Source organism: Hypanus sabinus, chromosome 16 (assembly GCF_030144855.1).
Source record: "Hypanus sabinus isolate sHypSab1 chromosome 16, sHypSab1.hap1, whole genome shotgun sequence".
Lineage (NCBI taxonomy): Eukaryota > Metazoa > Chordata > Chondrichthyes > Myliobatiformes > Dasyatidae > Hypanus > Hypanus sabinus.
The window spans coordinates 2,693,326-2,714,657 of record NC_082721.1 but is presented as its reverse complement, the minus strand read 5'-3'; the positions used below and the strand labels follow the sequence as shown (position 1 = coordinate 2,714,657).

The 21,332-nt window shown below is 43.4% G+C and overlaps 1 protein-coding gene across 1 annotated transcript in view; it reads left to right on the top strand.

Moving 5' to 3' along the window:
* The window catches only part of mau2 (MAU2 sister chromatid cohesion factor), a 72,479-nt gene extending 52,420 nt beyond the window's left edge, over positions 1-20,059 (top strand). The window contains exons 16-19 of the mRNA XM_059990987.1: positions 3,110-3,221; positions 4,388-4,478; positions 12,398-12,525; positions 15,611-20,059. Of these exons, the coding sequence (XP_059846970.1) occupies positions 3,110-3,221; positions 4,388-4,478; positions 12,398-12,525; positions 15,611-15,685 (406 nt within the window). The 3' untranslated portion in view covers positions 15,686-20,059. The remainder of the gene's footprint in view (positions 1-3,109; positions 3,222-4,387; positions 4,479-12,397; positions 12,526-15,610) is intronic.
* Positions 20,060-21,332: the final 1,273 nt, after the last annotated feature.

Sequence of the window (21,332 nt, the reverse complement as noted above, 5' to 3'; positions counted from 1 at the left end):
TTATGGGTGATTTCAACTTCCCTCATATTGACTGGCACCTCCTGAGTGCAAGGGGGATAGATGGGGCTGAATTTGTCAGGTGTGTTCAAGAAGGATTCCTGACACAGTATGTGGACCGGCCGACGAGAGGAGAGGCTATACTGGATCTAGTTCTGGGTAATGAACCTGGTCAGGTGACAGACCTCTTGGTGGGGGAGCATTTTTATGAGAGTGACCACAACCCTCTTAGCTTCAGCATAGCAATGGAAAGGGATAAAATCAGATGAAATGGCAGGAACTAGCGAGAGTAAATTGGAAACGGATGTTCAAAGGGGGAAGCACAGAAGTAATGTGGGAGAAGTTTAGGGACCACTTGAGCTGGGTTCAGGATAGGTTTGTCCCACTGATGAAAGGAAAAAATAGTAGGAAAAGGGAACTGTGGCTGACGAAACAAGTAAGGCAACTCATCAAGAGGGAAAAGGAAGCATATGTTAGATATAAGAAGCATGAAGTAGGAGGGGCTCATGAGAAATATAGGGTAGCCAGGAAGGAGCTTGTAGGATTAAGGAGAACCTCAAGGCATTCTATGCATATGTGAAGAACAGGAGGATGACGAGAATGAAGGTGGGACCGCTAAAGGATAAAGAGGGCAACATGTGCCTGGAGGTGGAGGAGGTTGGGGAGGTCCTAAATGAATACTTTGCTTCAGTATTCACAAGTGAAAAAGATCTTGATCAGGATGAGGCCAAAGCAGAGCCAGCCTGTGTGCTGGACAATGTGGAGATTAAGGAAGAAAAAGTGCTGGATCTTCTTAAAAACACTAAGATTGATAAATCTCCAGGGCCGGATAAGATACACCCCAGGTTGTTGTGGGAATTGAGAGAAGAGATCGCAGGAGCATTAGCTATGATCTTTGAATCCTCTTTGGCTGCACGGGAAGTGCCGGAGGACTGGAGAATGGCAAATCTAGTTCAGTTGTTTAAAAAAGGTAATAGACAGACAGACAGACCTTATTGATCCTGAGGGGAAATTGGGTTTCGTTACAGCCGCACCAGCCAAGAATAGTGAACAAAATGTAGCAATATAAAACCATAAATAATTAAATAATAATAAGTTAATCATGCCAAGTAGAAATAAGTCCAGGACCAGCCTATTGGAACCTGGGAACTATAGACCGGTGAGTCTTACATTGGTGGTATGCAGACTACTGGAAACGATTCTTAAGGATAGGATCTACGAGCATTTGGAGAAGTACGGTTTACTCATAGATAGTCAACATGGCTTTGTGAAGGGAAGATCGTGCCTCACGAGCCTGATTGAGTTTTTTGAAGAGGTAACAAAAGAAATTGATGAGGGTAGGGCAGTGGATGTGGTCTACATGGACTTTAGCAAAGCATTTGACAAGGTCCCTCATGAGAGACTTATCCAGAAAGTCATGAGGCATGGGATAAGTGGAACCTTGGCTGTTTGGATAAAAAAATTGGCTTAAAGGAAGAAAGCAGAGGGTAGTTGTGGAAGGAAAGTATTCTGCCTGGAGGTTGGTGACTAGTGGAGTGCCTCAGGGATCTGTCCTGGGACCCCTGCTATTTGTGATTTTTATAAATGATCTGGATGTAGAGGCGGAAGGATGGGTGAGTAAGGTTGCGGATGACATGAAGATTGGAGGAGTTGTGGATGGAGCTGCAGGTTGTCGAAGGTTACAAGAGGATATAGACAGGCTGCAGAGTTGGGCAGAAAAGTGGCAGATGGAGTTCAATCTGGACAAGTGTGAGGTGATGCATTTTGGAAGGACAAACCAGAAGGCTGAGTACAGGATTAATGGTCAGTTATGTAAGAGTGTGGATGAACAAAGAGACCTTGTTCAAATCCATGCATCCTTCAAGTTCGCTGCACAGGTTGATAGGGTAGTTAGGAAGGCCTATGGGATGCTAGTCTTCATAAACGGGGGATTGAGTTCAAGAGTAGAGAGGTCATGTTGCAACTCCACAAATATCTGGTGAGACCGCACTTAGAGTATTGTGTTCAATTCTGGTCACCTCATTATAGGAAGGATGTGGAAGCTATGGAGAGAGTGCAGAGGAGATTTACCAGGATGTTGCCTGGATTGGAAAACATGAGGCAAGGTTAGTAGAGCTGGGACTTTTCTCTTTGGAGCATAGAAGAATGAGAGGGGATTTGACAGAGGTCTACAAGATTATGAGAGGCATAGATAGGGTGGATAGTCAGTACCTGTTTCCCAGGGCATGAATAGCAAACACCAGAGGGCATAGGTACAAAGTTAAGGGAGGGAAGTTTAGGGGAGACATCAGGGGTGTTTTTTAACACTGAGGGTTGTGAGTGCCTGGAATGACTTGCCAGGGATGGTGGTGGAGGCTAAAGCATTAGGGGTACTTAAGAGCCTCTCGGACAGGCACATGAATGAAAGAAAAATGGAGGGTTATGGGGGTAGTGTGGGATTAGTACTTTTTTTTAAAGGATTATATGGGTCAGCACAACATGGAGGGCTGAAGGGCCTGTAGTGTACTATGTTTCTATGGAAAGGGTTAACATGATGGCTCTGGGCCTGTACTTGCTGCTTACTGGAGTTTAGAAAAATTGCCGGGGTGGGCTGGGTGGAGGAAGATCTCACTGAAACCTATTGAATATTGAAAGGCCTAGAAAGAGTGCAGAAGATGTTTCCTATAGTGAGGGAGTCTACAACCAGCGAACACAATCTCGGAATAGAGAATGAATGAGGAATTTCTTTAGCCAGAGGGTGGTGATTCTGTGTAGCTCATTGTCATGGAAAACTGTGGAAGTTAATAGTTTTTTTTTTGATTTGTCAGGAAGTCAAAAATTATAGGGAGAAGGCAGGAGAATGGGGTTGAGGGGGATAATAATTCAGCCATAATGAGATGGTTGAGCAGACTTGGTGGGCTGAATTGAGTGATTCTGCTCCTAGGTCTTATTGTCTTATTAACTGTATTGTTACTAAACAGCAAGGCAGCTTGACTTGCAACAGAGGACTGAGAACCATGGCTGGTATGAAATGTAATTCCCAGAAAAAAACCACCTAAGTCAGTGAAAAGACAACTGATCCCTGCTGTATCTCACTCTTTTCACAGATGATTAATTCTTCTTTGCTTTTTAGGAGGTTTCTACGGGAAACTTTAAAAATGTCAAATGCAGAAGATTTGAATCGGTTAACAGCTTGTTCCTTGGTATTACTGGGTCACATCTTCTATGCCCTTGGAAACCATAGGGTGAGTTTAATATTTCTAGTTGGAAACAACACAGCTGTGCTTAGAGATTGGGTGGCTCTGATTGTTTGAAAATCTGAGAAGATGACTGAAGTGATGTTCACAGTGCTGCTTCAGTGTCACTGGTCTTGATGGAGTACCACACCATGTAGAGGTCTTTGAGCCTGTTGAACTCTGTATCCACAGATTGTAGTTATGGGTTAATTCTTGCTTTTCCTCCTGGTGGCTTCCTAAACAGGATCTCACACTCCTCTTCACTGAGACTCAAATGTGTTTCTCTCACATACACACTTCCTGATTCATTAGCAGATTTGACTCATTCCATCCCAGAGAGTAAGGGTCAGAATCCTGTGGTGGTAAGAGGGTGCTATGATGTTGGAGGGGCATTTTTATAATGAGTTATCAAGCGGCGGCATCACCCCCTTGTTGATCAGTGTACCAGGTCCTTCAGCACTTCTGAGAAGGAGGGTGGTAACAGTTTTTGAAGTCCTAATTCATACTTGCCACTCATCAACATTGCTAAATACAAATTAACTGCTCGTCCATTGCTACTTGACAGAATTGCTTAAAGCAAATTCACTTTAAGGTAACAATGAACTCGGTAGGTCAGGCAGCATCTATGGAGAGGAATAAAGAGTTGACGTTTTGGGCTGAGACCTTTCAATAGTCCTGCTTGTATCGCTGTCTGGTATGGAGGGGCATTTGCACAGGATCGGAAAAAACTGCAGAGAGTTTTAAACTCAGCCAGCTCAAACTTGGGCACTAGCCTTCCAGCACTGAGGACACCTTCAAAAGGCATTGTCTCAAAAAGGTGGTAGACATCATCAAGGACATGGTTTCTCATTTCTACCGTCAGGGAGAAGGTAGAGAAGCCTGAACACACACTTAATATTTTAGGAACAGCTTCTTCCCCTCTGACATCAGATTTCTGAATAGGCAATAAATCCTTGAGCGCTGTCTCAATGTTTTTTCCCTCTCTGATTACACATAGTGGGCTGAAAGGCCTGTATGGTGCTGTAATGTTCTATTTGGTCCCAGATAGAAAATGCTGAAAATATTTTGCAGCTTAGGCAGAATCTGTGAAGAGTTAACATTTCAGGGTGATGGCTTTTCGTAGGCAAATATATAAACGTATTGAGTTTTACAAAGTAACTGTTTCTTTTATGCAGGAAAGCAATAACATGGTGGTACCAGCCATGCAGCTGGCCAGCAAGATCCCAGACATGTCAGTTCAATTGTGGTCATCGGCATTGCTGAGGGGTAAGTGAGGAATTGCTCTACAACACTAAGCAGTAGTGCAGGATTAGGGAAAAGACGGCTTGCATGTAAGGACAAATGTACATTCTCTATCCATCACTATCAACCCACTTATCTTCCTGGAACGTGTCTATTCAAGATTGTTCAATGTCATTTCTAGTACACAAGTGTAAAGGAGAATAAAATAACTGTTACTTCAGATTCAATGCAGCACAAAAAATACAGTAAGATGAAGAGCATAATATAAAAACAACGCCAAGATAAAGAATGTCCTAATAATAATAAAGTAACACAAATATAAATACATAAGATAGCTTATATACTGTCTGTCCATAAAACGACGCTAGGCATAGGAGTGTGTATATAATATGACTGATGGAAAATGATAAAGTAGTGGTGATTGGGGTTGTGAAGGGGTGGGTTAGTGGGTGGAGGTGTTGATCAGCCTTGCTGCTTGGGAAAATATCTTGTCTGCTGCATGGATGCAGCTGCATTTTGCTGATATTTGACTAGTAATTCAGAGGCTTATATACACTAGTTCAATTGCTGCTGTGCTTACTGAAAACCAGGAAGGAATATTATTCAAAATGTGTTGCTTTATGGAAATGAATCCATAATTAGCTTGAGTCCACTGACAGTAGACCCAACAATTTGGTTGGCTCTGAACTGCTCTCTCAAACAGCTTAGCGTGTTAATCTAGCTGTGGGCTTTGGCTGGTGGATAAATGAAGGACCAGACATCTATCAGCTGGATTATCCCCACCCTTGGCCTTTCACCACTCCAAGCCAAGGCTGAAGCCATTTATTCTAGCTTCAGTAAGTGATGCCCAGCTGTGCCTTGCCTTTCTCATCGGGTTCTTGAAAGAAAGTTTTTTTCTGTACTTGAGCGGAGCGTTTGTAGGGTTTATAGATGTTAGCAATTAGAAAACATTAAATTTGAGGAGTTTTTCTAAAACGTTTGTCTAAAGTGTTCCAGTGCCTCAGTGTCCTGATGGGGGGCCACCCAGGGATGGGGTGTATGTACAGTCAGTAGCCAGTTTATTAGCTACCCCCTGTGCCTTGTAAAGTGCCACTGAGTGTATGTTCAAGGTCTTCTACTAATTCTACTAATCAAGGTTCGATCTGTTGTGTATTTAGAGATGCTCGTCTGCACACCATTGTAGTAATACATGGTTATTTGCGTTACTGTTGCCTTCCTATCAGCTTGAACTACTCTGGCCATCTCCCCTGACCTATCTGATTAACAGTGCTTTCACCCACAGAACTGCCATTTTCACTAGATTTTTTTTTGTATGTTTTTGCACCACTCTGTGAACTCTAGAGACTGTTGTGTGTGAGAAATTCTAGGAGGTCAGCAGTTTCTGGGATACTCACTATGTTAACTGATATGATTGTTGGGGACAGACAAAGTAACTTGGATCACATTTCTTTCCCATTCTGATGTTTGGGACTGAACCTCTTGACCATGGCGCCATGCTTTTATGCAGAGTTGCTGTCACATGATTGGCTGATTAGGTTTTTGCCTTAACAAGCAGGTGTACCTAATAACATGGACGCTGAAGACCACCTTGAGCCCTCAGATTGTTTTGGTGCACTAATATATTGGATTACTGTACTAAAACTGCACCCCAGAAAATGTAATTTCCTTGGCTAGAGAGGAATGCTTGTTATCTCAGCTCCTGAAGATCTGTCTCCAGCCCCATTTAATTTTATAGACAAGGGAAAATCTATAGGTGCTGGAAATCCAAGCACTGCACACAAAATGCCAGAGGAACTCAGCAGGCCAGGCAGCATTTATGTGAAAAAACTACAGTCAGTGTATCGGGCTGTCCTGTCGAAGGGTCTCAACCTGAAACATCAACTGTACTTCCTCCAGCATTTTTTGTGCAATGCTTTTAATTTTATAAAGTTGTGTCAAGCTGATGCAGTACTAATCACTCCCTCCTGGTGTCGCCACTGATTTACAGCACAAAATCTGGTTCACTGGTGTACAGCATACAGTACAGTGAAATTTGTTTTGTGGCAACCATACATTGCAATACAAAAAAAAACTTTAAATTGTAATAAAAATGTGTATATATAAAGTTTTAAATTAAATATATAGTGAGAAAAGAGAAAAAGGGAGAAAAATAGTGAGGTAATATATGGGGGTTCATTGTCCTTTCAAAATCAGGTGGTGGGAAGAGCTGGTCCTGAAACTTTGTGCATGTGTGTACAGTCCTATACCACCACCTTAATAGTAGAACTGGGACGAAGGCATGTCCTGAGTGATGGCGGTCCTTAATGATGGATGCTGCTTTTTTGAGGCATTGCTTTTTAAAGATATTATTGATTTTGGGGAATCTAGTGACCATGATGGAGCTGGCTGAGTTTACAACTTTCTGCAGCTTTTTCAGTTCTCTCCAGAGGCCCCTCCATACCAGATGGTGATACAACCAGTTAGAATGCTCACCATGGTACATCTGTAAAAATTTGCAAAAGTCTTTAACATACCATCTCCTCAAACCCGTAGTTCAAGTTTAAAGTAAATTTACTTTCAAAGTACATATGTCACCATATATAGCACTGAGATTCATTTTCTTGTGGGCATACTCAATAACTCCAAAAAGCATAATGGAATAAATGAAAGACTGCATCAACCAGTGTGCAAAACAAAACTGCAAATACTAAAATAAAACAAAAGCAGTAATAATAAATGTGCAATAAATATCAGAAACTGAGATGGAAAGTGAGTCCATTGATTGTGGGAGCATTTCAGTGATGGGATGAGTGGAGTTATCTCCTTTGATCAAGAGCCTGATGGTTGAGGGGTAATAACTGTTCCTGAACCTGGTGGTGAGTCCTGAGGCTCCTGTACCCACCTTTCTGGTGACAGCAGCAAGAAGAGAGGATGGCCTTGGTAGTGGGGTCCCTAATGATGGATACAGTTTTCCTGCGGCAACACTCCACGTAGATGTGCTCAATGGTGGGGAAAGCTTTACCCATGATGGACTGGGTCACTTCAGCTACTTTTTGTAGGATTTTCCATTCTAGGGTATTGGTGTTTCCATACCAGCCTGTGATGCAGTCAGTCAATATACTCTGTTACTATTAAATAGCTTTTTTTATCTTGTCCATTGCAGCCAAATAGGTCTGCTTGACTCGTAATCACTCGAAGAGAGAAAAAAAATGAACACTTTCACGTGCACAGAATTAATAGGTCAAATGTTAATTGATAAATGGACAAGCCCGCAAAATTGACCAATCCTGTGATGTCACATGACAGACCAATGACCAGTCATCCGGTGGAAATTGCATATCTCCACCCATAAGTTTTTATGTGAAACCAGCTTGATGAGATTCCACCAGTTTTTTGCTCCATCCTATCCACCGTTAAGAAAATGGAGAATTTGTTTGGTTACTGATGATGGGCAAAAGTAACCCTGGTGCTCTCTGTAATAGTTGAGGCCCTCCGTTGGCCCTAGCTGTCTACATTTGATCCACAAGCCAGGGAAGTACGATATGGAGATCAAGCTGTTGCCCATGTAGCAGGCTAGCCCTCTCCACGCTGTGTATGAATCCAAAGGAGACTGATGCAGTTTGGTACCATTGAAATTGCCAGTCGGTTTTGAGCTCAATATAGGACTGCTTTGGGGACACAGGATTTCTCCTCTGGGTATACTCCAGAAGCCTTCCCCGTGAGTGGATATAACCACAAAGCAGTAGAGGTTTGAGATCAGTTTTCCTTCTCCTAGGTGCTAGGTGAACAAGGCTGACGAGCCCCATCTGCCCAAAGTGACTGGTTTTAAAGCACTAGTAAGCTGCCTTTGACTCTTCTCCTGTCAGTAGAAACTGTTCTGCTGGGCTTGGTAACTAAGCCACATGTGAAGGCCAGGAGCTGGACTTGGTTGTTTGTGGCTATTGAGATGTGCACCATTGAGTGTTTAATAGGTAGTGGGAGCTTATTCCCACTACCACCCCCTCCACCCGGCTATGACAACCCTAAGGAACCCCCTGTGACAGTACTGAAGGGGTATTGCACTGCTGGATATGCTGCTTTTCAGTAGCAACTTTTACCTGCTATCACAGGGAAAGAAAGTCTCTGCTTTTTCCTGGCATCAGCTAGTTGACGCAACTGTTTAATTTAAATAGGAAAAGTACAATGTAAGCTTGCAATGAAAAAGTGGACTTGACTTTAAAAGTTCTACAAGTTTATATACAAAAAAAGACTAGCGAAGAGAAATGTTGATCCATTCCTTTCAGAAAAGGGAAAGTTGTATTGAGAAACAATGAACACGGAGCACGGAGTGAATACCTAGGTTCTGTCTCCATGATAGAGGGCATAGATAACAGTCTAATTCCTGACTTCTGAATGCTCCATTTCCCTGGCCTTGAATTTGAACGTGTGTTTTACGTTAACAGAATAACACAACTCAACTGGAAACTGGCATACTTGATTTTCATCTTTGCCTTACTGAACTTGAAGTCAAATTTGAAAATGGTTAAAATAAAATAATTAACATTAAAATGCTTTGGGGGGAAAATATCCTCCTTTTATTAGATTTGGTTTCTTCATAGCTTGAGGTGTTTATTTGTGCTCTCTGCCATGAAGACAGAAGCAAACTTCAAGTGTTTGTCATTCAACCATACACATGATAGAGCCAAACAAAACAATGTTCTTCTGAGGCCAAGGTGCAAATCACAGTACCAACAATCATACACAACACATACCACATATGATAGCAAGAGAACAATTGCAAAATTTAAAAAATATATTTGTGTTTATATTATCCACACACAAACATGTACATATATTATACACACACTGGAAGGAACAACCTCCAATCCAAAGTATTTAATTGCCCTATGTTCTCATTGTTCCCCAATATAACTTTACCTTTACTGACAGGAATGGATCAGCATTTCTTTTCACTAGTCTTTTTGTCTGTACATGCACTTGTAGACCTTGTTGAATCCACTTTTTCATTGCAAGTTTATATTTTGTAATTTTTTTTTAAACAGTCAGTTCAGCTTTTGCTCCTCTGGTGACTGTGGATTAAATACTGTACTTTGGTTAGGGACACCTACTTTTGCTCCCTTAGTGACTGTGGGCTTGATACTGTTCATTGGACAGGGATCCATGAGATATAGGAGCAGAATCAGGCCATTTGCCCACTGCATTTGCTCTGCCATTTCATCATGGCTGATCCAATTTTCCTCTCATCTCCAATCTCCTGCCTTCTCCCCTTATATACTCATGCTCTGACCAATCAAGAATCTATTAACCTACATCTTAAATATACATATACTATAGACTTGGCCTCCATAGCTGTTTGTTACAAAGAATTCCACAGATTTACCGCTCTGGCTAAAGAAATTCCTCCTCTGTTCTATAAGGACGCTCGTCTAGGCTGAGGCTGTGTCCTTGGTCTTAGACTCTCCTACCATAGGAAGCTTCCTCTCCACATCCACTCTTAGCAAGGCCTTTCGCCATTCGATAGATTTCAACAAGGTCGCCCCTCATTCTTAATTCTAGTGAACTGCTTTTGCTGAAATCTGAGCTGCTCCCCTGTGACTGTGGGCTTGACACTGTCCTTTGGTCAAAGATACCTGCTCTGCTCAAGAACATCAAACTCTACCCGCCGCCCCCACCATCTACCATAACCAAAACACTCCTAAACCTTATTATTCCTTTCATGTAGTGGTCACACTTGCCACTGGAGAAATTCCAGCAGCTCTATGCCAATCTTCTGCAAAACACTAGCCACAATATTTGAGCAGCACACCCAAGATGCTGCAAGAACTCGGCAAGTCAGGCAGCACCTATTCAGGATTGTTTAATGTCATTTCCAGTACACAACTATAAAGGAGAACAAAAGAATCATTGCTTCGGATCTGATGCGGCAAAAAAAGATTAAAAAATGCAATAAAAATAAACACATAAGAGAGCATGTATACATTGATTATATTTCCATAAAGTGACACTAGGCACGGAAGTCTCTGTACATAAGGAGTGTCTGTTTATGATGAGCAACAATATTTGGTTGTTGTGTAATACCGCTGTAACCTGAATGCATGTAAGTAGGTGCAATAATGCAAATCTTAAACTCGCTGTACACTTGGTGTAGAATGGGTTGGTGCCACTTTGCCCCACCAGGTGTTGGCTTTTGTGTCCTAGCTATTGGGCCACTAGTTGCTGCAACATCTCCAACGTTCAACAAATGCATTCTCTGTCACTATAGCGTTTGCTTGTATAAGAGCAGTTTAAATAGAAATATTAAACCATGCCATAGGAAAAAGTACTAATAGGTTAAAAAGGTTCCATATTCTGTTCCCATATAAAAAATGACAGTTATTAGTCTTGTTGAGTTTATTGCCATTTGCACAAGTGCATGTGTGCACAGGTGCAATGAAAATCTTACTTGCAGCAACATCACAGGTACACAGCATTATAAATCACAATCAGGTTTATTATTATTGAAATATGAAATTTGTTTAGTGGTAGCAGTGCAATAAAAATTACTAAGTTACACAAAAACAGTGCAAAAGAATGACAAGGTATTATTCATGGACCATTCATAAATCTGATGACTGGGGAGAAGGAACTGTTCCTAAAATGTTGAACAACATTCACGAGAGAAACATAAATTGAACATTGAACAAGTAGCACAGTACAGATCGTTCAGCCCATGTTGTTGTGCTGACCTTTTCATTTACTCCAAGGTCAATCTAACCTTTCCCAAGTTATCCCCCTGTTTTTCTATCATTTATCATTTTCTATCATTTTTTCTATTATTAAGAGTCTCTTAATTTGCCCCTTTGTATCTGCCTCCACCACCACCCCTGGCAGGGTGTTCAACACAAGTCACCACTCTCTGTGAAGAGCCCACCTCTGACATCCCCTTGTGCTTTCCTCTAATCACCTTAAAATTATGCCCCCACCACCTGCCTCCCTCCCCTGCTGGTATTAGCCATTTCCACCCTGGCTATCCACTCAATCTGTACCACTTATACATAAATAATAAAGATAAACACTATTTAACGAACACTATTAGAACAACAAAATAATTTTAAAGACCATTTTAGTGCAAAATGGTTGTAGTGTTGTTAAACTGCAGTGATTAGCGTTGTGCTGGTTGGTTCAATAATTGAAAGTAGTTGTTCTTAAACATGGTGGTGTAGGACTTCAACCAAGATAAGAGAATCCAATTGAAATTTCAAGCTCATTTGAGAGGTTATTGTACATCTTCCGTAATGTTTTGTACCATTGCATTGTCTGTGACTGAAACTGCATTTTGGCTCTCTCCAGAAACAATATTTATAAATGTGTAACACCCAGCCCCTCTTACTCAATGTGCTGAGGAGTGCACTCACGCCTGCAGATGGTTGTGGAGGACATTTGTTTACGTACTACCTTGTGCTGTCCCAGGATATCCTGTGAAATCACTGCAGGGAGTGAGAAAATCATGCTTCTCCAACACAATCCAATTAATCGCAATACTTTTGTCATTTCCCCATTCTTTATAACTTTCTTTTCTCTCCTATTGTTAAGGGGTGGCATGTTACCTTGGTGGTTAGTATAACTCTACAGTACCTGCAATCAGGGTTGAATTCCTTCAGCCATCTGTAAAGAGTTTATAGTTCTCCCCTGTGACTGTGTGGATTATACCGGGTGCTCCGGTTTCCTCACACATTCTTAAGACATAAGGGTTAGTAAGCTAGGGAGATGCTCTGTTGATGCTGGAAACGTGGCGATACTTACAAGCACATCCTCGGACTGTTTTTGTTGTTGGTGCAGGCAGTGCATTTCACTATATGTTTTGAAGTGCATGTGACAGTTTATCTTTATTTCATTCATTGTACTAATAATATGTGGCACAGACTGGCTTTAGTACTTTGTGTTTGTGTTGCTGTGTGACTTAAGTCATGATTTCTTTTTCTTAGATTTGAACAAGGCATGTGGGAACTCCATGGAAGCCCATGAAGCTGCTCAGATGCATCAGAATTTTTCTCAACAGCTTCTCAACGACCACATAGAAGCCTGTAGCCTCCCTGAACACAATCTGATCAATGTAAGTACAGTTCCCTCAGTGCTGTCCATTCCGTGCAGAAATAGCTTCCCCAAACCAGTCCCTTCAAGTATTCTAATAGGAGCTGTTTAACAGCACCTGACCAGCCATCCTATCCCATTCCCTTTCTGACATCAGAATCAGAATCGGGTTTATTATCACCGACATGTGATGTGAAATTGTGAAATTTGTTGACTTATCAGCAGCAGTTCAATGCAATACATAATATAGAAGAGAAAAATTAATAAATAAACAAGTAAATCAATTATGTATATTGAATATTTTTTTAAAACATGCAATAACAGAAATACTATATATTTTTTTTAAAGTGTGGTAGTGTCCAAAGATTCAAAGTCCATTTAAGAATCATATGGCAGAGGGGAAGAAGCTGTTCCTGAATCACTGAGTGTGTGCCTTCGGGCTTCTGTACCTCCTACCTGATGGTAACAGTGAGAAAAGGGCATGCCTTGGGTGCTGGAGGTCCTTAATAATGGACACAACCTTTCTGAGATACCGCTCTATGAAGATGTCCTGGGTACTTTGTAGGCTAGTTCCCAAGATGGAGCTGACTAGATTTACAACCTTCTGCAGTTTGTTTTGGTCTTGTGCAGTAGCCCCTCCATACCAGACAGTGATGCAGCCCTAGTGCTCTCCACAGTACATCTATGTAAATTTTTGAGTGTATTTGTTGAGATGCCAAATCTCTTCAAACTCCTAATAAAATATAGCCGCTGTCTTACCTTCTTTATAACTATGTCGATATATTGGGACCAAGTTAGATCCACAGGGATCTTGACAGCCAGGAAATTGAAGCTGCTCATTCTCTCCACTTCTGATCCCTCAATGAGGACTGGTATGTGTTCCTTCGTCTTACCCTTCCTGAAGGCCACAATCAGCTCTTTCGTCTGACATTGAGTGCCAGGTTGTTGCTGCAGTACCACTCCACTAGTTGGCATATCTCATTCCTTTACGCCCTTTCGTCACCTCTCAAAGCATTTCATCACTGTCAATGTGAGTGCTATCGGGCGATAGTCATTAAGGCAGCCCACATTATTCTTCTTAGGCACTGGTATAATTGTTGCCTTTTTGAAGTAAGTGGGAACTTCCGCCCGTAGCAAAAAGAGGTTCAAAATGTCTTTGAATACTTCCGCTAGTTGGTTGGCACATATTTTCAGAGCCTTACTAGGTACTCCATCCGAACCTTCAGCCTTGTGAGGGTTCACTCTCTTTAAAGACAGCCTAACATTGGCCTCTGAGATGGAGATCACAGGGTCATCAAGTGCAGCAGGTATGCAGTCTGCAACCCCCTCTACTGCCACAATAAGGCCACACACATTGGAGGAGCAACATCCCATACTCAGTCTGGGTAATCTCCAATCTTATTGCATGAACATCAATTTCCCTGTCTTCCAGTAATTTTTCTCCCTCCCCTTCCCCCTTTTTTCTTCTTCAATTCCCCACTCTGGCCTTTTACCTCTTCTCCACACCTGCCTATCACCTCCTTTTGATGACCCTCCTCCTTCCTTTTCTCCCATGGTCCACTCTCTTGTCCTATCAGAGTCCTCCTTCCCCAGTCCCTTGCCTTGCCCAATTATCACCTCCCAACTTCCTTTTTCACCCACCCCCCATCCACCCACCTGGCTTCACCTGTCACCTACAGTGTACTTCCACCTACACACCCACCCACCTGGCTTCACCTATCACCTTCTACAATGTCCTTCCACCTACACACCCACCCACCTGGCTTCACCTATCACCTTCTACAATGTCCTTCCACCAACTCACCCACCCACCTGGCTTCATCCATCACCTTCTACAATGTCCTTCCACCAACTCACCCACCCACCTGGCTTCATCCATCACCTGCTACAATGTCCTTCACCCACCCCCCCACCCACCCACCTGGCTTCACCTGTCACCTTCTACAATGTCCTTCCACCAACTCACCCACCCACCTGGCTTCACCTGTCACCTGCTACAATGTCCTTCCACCCACCCGCCTACCCACCTGGCTTCATCCATCACCTGCTACAATGTCCTTCACCCACCCCCCACCCACCCACCTGGCTTCACCCATAACTTTCTGCAATGTCCTTCTTCACCCACCCACCCCCCAACACCTTATTTTGACATCTTCCCCCTTCCTTCAAGGCCTGATGAAGGCTCTGCCCAAAATGTTGGTCATTAATTCCTCTCCGTAGATGCTGCCTGACCTCCCGAGTTCCTCCAGCTCTTTGTGGGTGTTGCCCTAAGTGGCAAGCTGTGGGTGATTCTTCACTAAGCTTCCTTTCTGCAATTAGCTGCTGTCACTTCAAACTTGACCTAGTGCTATCGAACAGGAAAAAATTTAAATCTTGCTGTGTCCAAAATTTCTGGGAAATTCAGCTCATGCGTGTGTATCTTTGTGTTTCATTGGGGTGTAAACTGATGAAGCCAAATTAGACCATGAAGTGCAATGCTGGAGGGTTCTGGGTTAACAATTATTCACTGAGGTGACAGTGGCATCAGGGTACCGGTGGGGATGGGTCTGTCACTCTACATCCCCGGGGTACGGTACCGGTGGGGATGGATCTGTCACCGTATAACACCAGGGTACTGTACCTGTGGGGACGGGTCTGTCACTGTATAGCTCTGGGGTACAGTACCGGTGGGGACAGGTCAGTCACTGTACAGCACCGTGGTACGGTACTGGTGGGGACGGGTCTGTCACTGTACAACACCAGAGTATGGTATTGGTGGGGACGGGTCTGTCACTGTACAATACCGGGTATGGTACTGGTGGAGACAGGTCTGTCAGTGTATAACACTGGGGTACAGTACCGGTGGGGACAGGTCAGTCACTGTACAGCACCGTGGTACGGTACTGGTGGGGATGGGTCTGTCACTGTACAACACCAGGGTATGGTATTGGTGGGGACGGGTCTGTCACTGTACAACACCGGGTATGGTACCGGTGGAGACAGGTCTGTCAGTGTATAACACTGGGGTACAGCACCGGTGGGGACGGGTCAGTCACTGTACAACACTGGGGTATGGTACCGGTGTGGACTTGGTTGTTGCTGACATGGCATCATATTTTGTATTACAGTGGACAGAAGGGCCTCTTCCTGTGCAGTTCCAAGCTCAGAATGGACCCACCACCAGCCTCGCTAGTCTACTATGAACCGAAGCTATAACTTCTGTGGAACCCATCACCCCTCAAACCAGGCAACATATGAAACAAGATTTAAATAGCGCCTTCCTAATCACTGCCGGGCAAGCAGAACGGGAGAGTGTTTGTCTGTAGTGGTCCAGTATTCTCCACACCTTTACCTGCTTGTTTCTGCAGTTCAGCCTTTCCCTGTGCTGAGCACTTGGATGCAAAAAAAAAAGCTTTAGTTTGAATATGGGAATCATTATTATCTCTTCTTAACCCAAACATGTTAATTTGCTGAGTTGCCTGTTTTCTCAACTGGTCTGTTTCTAAGCAACAAGTAATTTGTTTCCAGCTGGTGAGGGGCTGGCTGGGGTCAACCCCTCCTGGCATACCCCTCTTTGGCACTGAATGTTTTAGACCATCTCATTTGGTGCCCAGGCCCTGGTTGCCATGGGAACTGCCCCATCTCTGAATAGTGGAGTAGTTAGATCAGGAGTTGGTAACTGGCAAACAGTTTTGCTGAGTTGGTGCTGATGACCTTTCCTTACGGTGCTCACTATTAGTTCTGATAAAAAGGCTGGACCTCTGTGCACGGAAAGTTCTGAAGCTTGTAATTAATCCTCCTGTACCTGGAGCTCATGTCCATGTTTAACAATGTTTGGCAGACTCTGTTTCTGCAACTCAGAGGTGCTTCTTCAGACTAGTGTTTGAGGTTGCTTGGTCAGGGATCTCCAATTAACCGTGCAATGTTCTGACTCTGCAGTCTGATGTGTGGCCTCCTTTCTCCCCTCCACCCTGAAATCCACACTCACTCCCTCCCTCCCTCCATTGCTCACTCTGCTCCCCCCATACCTCCATCAGTACAGCTGATAGTCCTGCCAATACTAGATCATGGATTCGTTACGCAGAAACTATTGGACCCATTGAGTTATTTCTATTTATTCCTGTGTTTTTATCTAATAGAAAAATAGTTCTGAGAGCTGTGCTCAGCAGTTATATTAAAGGGAGATTGCCTTGAGTCATGTGGTGCTCCCCTCCTTCCTTTCTCCCCTTCCCTTTTTGTTCATCCCATCACAGCTGCCCTGTATCTGCAGCTCTCATTGTTTCATGAGCAAAGTCAATGGTAATTACAGGATAAACTCAAAACAATAACTTTTTAATTTTCAAAAATAAAGTTGCTTTTAACCCCAACTTGAGCTGAAGTTGGTACTTGCCCAAACAGCCCCATAGCAGAATGGTATGTGGCTCTGAGATACGAGTTCTGTCAGTCCTTGGATCAAGAGCAGAATTGTGGCTGGCATGTAGGGTATGAGAGCACATCCCTGGTACCTGACTCTTTCTATTGAATAAACTCTGCCATCAATTCAATGTACTTCCCTCATAATCTCAGCCCTAGAGTTGATCCCCATATATCATGAGGACTGACATTTTCAACTAATCATCATCAGTTGCCATCATTTGAAATAAAGGCAGAAAATGCTGAAAGTATCCAACTGGTCTGGCAGCTTTCTATGGAAAGAGTAACCAAAGTAACTCTTCAGATACTTGAGCCTATCGCCCCTACTGGGGCATATGGTCGCCAGTCTTCTGCCTCAGCTAGTCTTTCACGTTGCTTCCAAGTTGCCCATTGAAGATCCTCCCTCTCCTAAGGATGAGATCTTTGGAGTTTCTGTAGGCATCTCTATAGCTCTTTTTTACACAGCATGGTGTTGCTGGTCCCTTGCCTATCCCTTCTCCCACAGCCGAGTTGGACCATCCATGGCAGAGTTATTTTATAAAATAACTATTCACATAGCTCCTCCTCCTCTCCTCCCAAACAGCCCACCACAGCAGTTATGGAGATGCATTGTAAAAGTGAAGCAACTAACTCAATTTTTTTTATTGGAAGTTATTCAAGCCTCATCTGTGAGGATAAATGCTGTAGTCCAACCAGCTTCCACAGGGGTTAGCACAGTTCCCAGTCACATTGGTGTTGGCAGTCACCGTTGTCTGATCTGTGTAACCTGATGCTGTGGTGACTCAGGTTCTGCGTGGGCATAATCTCTGCCAACCAGTCCCAACGCTGTCACCCTCAGGCAACGAGCAGGATCGCTCAGATCTTTCCCTGCTGTGTGTCTTGGCAGTCGGAAGTTGGTTTGAACAGGTCCTTCACCCTCCTGGACCACACTTGCCAACACTGCGGGTCACAGAGCTGTTCAGCTGATGTGTGAGGACCAGGGCCAACTCCTCAAAGAGAGCAGCAGGGTGACACTGGAGGAGGGGGCAGGTAGTGAGTGTGACCCTGGCTTGTGCACAGTTTGTAGTGTGTACCTGGAGACTGTACTTTCAGTCTCAGCCCATGGGTGCCTGAAATCAGGCAGTCAGGCTGAGCTGGCAAGTACGATTCTGCAGAGACATGCATCTACGGGAAGGGTTGCAGTTATTTTATATGAATATATATATATAGATTAGATAAAGAGTAACACAAGGTGCTGGAGGAACTCGGGCACCACCTATGGAAGGGAATATATAGTCAACACCTCAGGATTGGAAAGGAAGGAAGAGGGTGCCAGAATAAGAAGGATTCCCCCTCTTCACCTCTCACTTTCTCACTTGTCTTCCTTCTCTCAACACCCCCCCCCCCCCAAAATCACCACCTTATTCTGGCTGCTTCCCCCCTTTCTTTCCTGTTGAAGGGTCTTGTCCTGAAGTGTTGGCTGTTTATTCATTTCCACAGATGCTCCCTGACTTGCTGAGCTGCTCCAGTATTTTGAGTGTGTTGCTAAAGATTCCCAGCATCTGCAGAATCTCTTGTGTTTTAGATTAGATAAAGTGTATTTTATTTAATTCAATGGCTGATATTTTTCTTTTGACTTAAAACCATTTACCCTATGACTACGATATTTACATTACCCACACCTAAGGCATAGGAGCAGAATTGGACTATTCAGCCTATCAAGTCTGCTGTGCTATTCTATCATGCTGGATTTATTTATCACCAGCGTGGATGGGACAACACCAGGTCACAGCTGGTAGATGCTCCTACACTACACAGTCTGAACATCATTGAAGGATCCGTTGGTGGAGGACAGTCTGAAAGGCACGTCCCTGCCCTCAGCCCTTTCCTAGATCAAGACCCAGCCACCAACTCGCTGTTCAATGATCATTACTCGCACCCCAATATAAAACCCATGGACAGGGCAGTGTGTTAGATGTTGGCCAGTTGGATCTCGGCCAAGTGACCTGGGTCCAGAGCAGGGAGGGGAGAGGTGACACTGGCCTTTGCAGCAGATCTTAGTTGAGAGTAAGGCTGTGGCTCCCTCCTGTGAAACAGCAGCAGTCTTGTCCTTTAAGGCTTCATCAATGACACTTTAAATTTGGGGTGGGAGGAAGCAGCTTTATCTTCAGCCCTGCAGTGTTAGAGAGCTTGGCACATACCACCTCTACCTCAGTCGTTCCTCTTTTTGACCATCTCTCCTCTTTCCCTTTCTCATTATCCCTACTGTGACAGTGGTGAAAACCCCACTGGTCTTGGTACTAGAGTCTGGGAAGGTCCCTGGGTTTGTCTTTGATCTATGCGAAAGTGCTCCCACCTCTGGGATAAGAGATAACTGCCAGGCCTTTTGGGCCTTATCTCCTGAAAGGTGAAGATGGGTGTTAACTGCCCTGTCTCCGGACAGTCACTTGTACCTGAAAAATTATTCCCATCGAGCACCTGTCCTCCTACATCTGAATGTTCCTTCAGTGGCCAAAACAATGGGTGGTAGGGGGGTCAGTGAAAAATTCTGTGCTCTGTGCCTCCAAGGAAGTAGGAACTTGTCTAATACAGGCAACAGCAAATTAGACACAATAAAATGGCTGAATTTTTGAATTCAATCACAAATATTGTATGCTGCATAATTAATATTTACAACAAGGTTCAGAGTCAACTAGGCAGTAACTCTGGCACTTCACCACCTACATCCCTGTACTATGTAGGACACAATTGACTAGATATCGCATTAATTCGTGTTTTGATTTTTTTTTTGCAGTTCTTTGAAGTTCTGTACAGACAATTCAGTGTGTTCTTAGACAGAGACAATGTTTTAATACCTACTACATCATGTATCTAGTGAAACCATTTCTGTGCAATTATGTTTCCTTGAATCATTGTTATGGCAGGTTTGTTAACAAATAATTTGTGTTTTAGCATCACTGAACCTTTATAATAGTTTATAGATGTCTTGATGTTTTGAGATATAAAGGATTCCCTACTTCAGTGACAATGCCACTGTGAAGCGGGGTAGATTGGTTTGTAAATATGAATCTATGTAAACAGAACTTGTCTGTCGCTGTGTTTTTAGCTCTCTATTACATTTGGATTAACCTTGTTTTTTTATTCTATATATCAGGGAATTTTTAAAATAAATTTATAAATCTAAACTTGTAACGCTCTTGTGCTATTTTTGCCTTGCATAGCACCATCATCATCACCATGTGCCGTGTTGTATGATGTGGGTGATCATGGTCTTTTCCATGACCATGAATGTTCTTGGCAATTTTTTCTCCAGAAGTGGTTTGCCATCATCTTTTTCTGGGCAGTGTCTTTCCAGGGCAGGTAACTTCAGCCTTTATCAATACTCTTCAGAGTTTGTCTGCTGGCGTCAGTGGTTACACAACCAGGACTTGTGATGTGCTCATACGATCATCCATCACCTACTCCCATGGCTTCATGTCACTCAGGTCCGGGGGGAGGGGGGGATGGTGGTAAGCAGATGCAACACCTTGCCCAAGGTGACCCCCTGCAGGCTAGCGGAGGGAAGGAGCACCTTGCACCTCCTTTGGTAGAGTAGTATTTCCACCCCACCACTATTCCCTTGCATAGTAATCCACTGGATGAACTTGTCTCTAAAGGAGTTTACTGTATTTATTTATTGAGATACAGAGCAGAACAGGCCTTCCAGCCCTTTGAGCCATATTGCCCAACAATCCCCAATTTAACCCTGATCTAATTGTGGGGCAATTTACAATGATCAATTAACCTACTGACCAGTACGTCTTTAGACTGGTAGGAAACCCATGCATTCCATGGGGAGGATGGACAAACTCCTCACAGAGGTCACTGGAAATGAACTCCAAACTTCGACTCCCAGGCTGTACTGGTGTCACACAAACTGCTACGCTACTGTGACGCCATCTCTCCCTTCTCTTGTTTCAGTTAAGTCCTCATGTTCAAGCTCCTGATTGTCGGTTGCCATCATGAGGCAAGTTAGAGCCAGCTCTCATTCAGTCAGCATTTTCCCTTTCCATGGACCCTGTTTTTTTTTTGACATAATCTCTTTGACAGGAGGGAGAGTATCATCAGGTATTGAGTTTCCATACGACCGGTCAACAACTCTTATTTCTGCAGGAGATTCATATTCAGATTTATGTACATGGAAGCTTACAGTGAAAAGCATGGTTTGTGTTTGCAACCTAAGGATGTGCTGGAGGTGGCCCACAAGTTTCAGCACCAATATATCATGCCCACAATGTTCACTAACTGAAACAACAACAACCAAACAAAACTATTCCAGCTGCCGCCTCACCAATGTCTTTTTGTCCCAACTCCCAATGTCTCCTGAACCGAAAGCCCCATTCCCTCCCTATTTACCGTTTTCTAAAGTCTCATAGTATACTTCTACCTATTTGCCAAAAATATCTTATGTTCCATTTT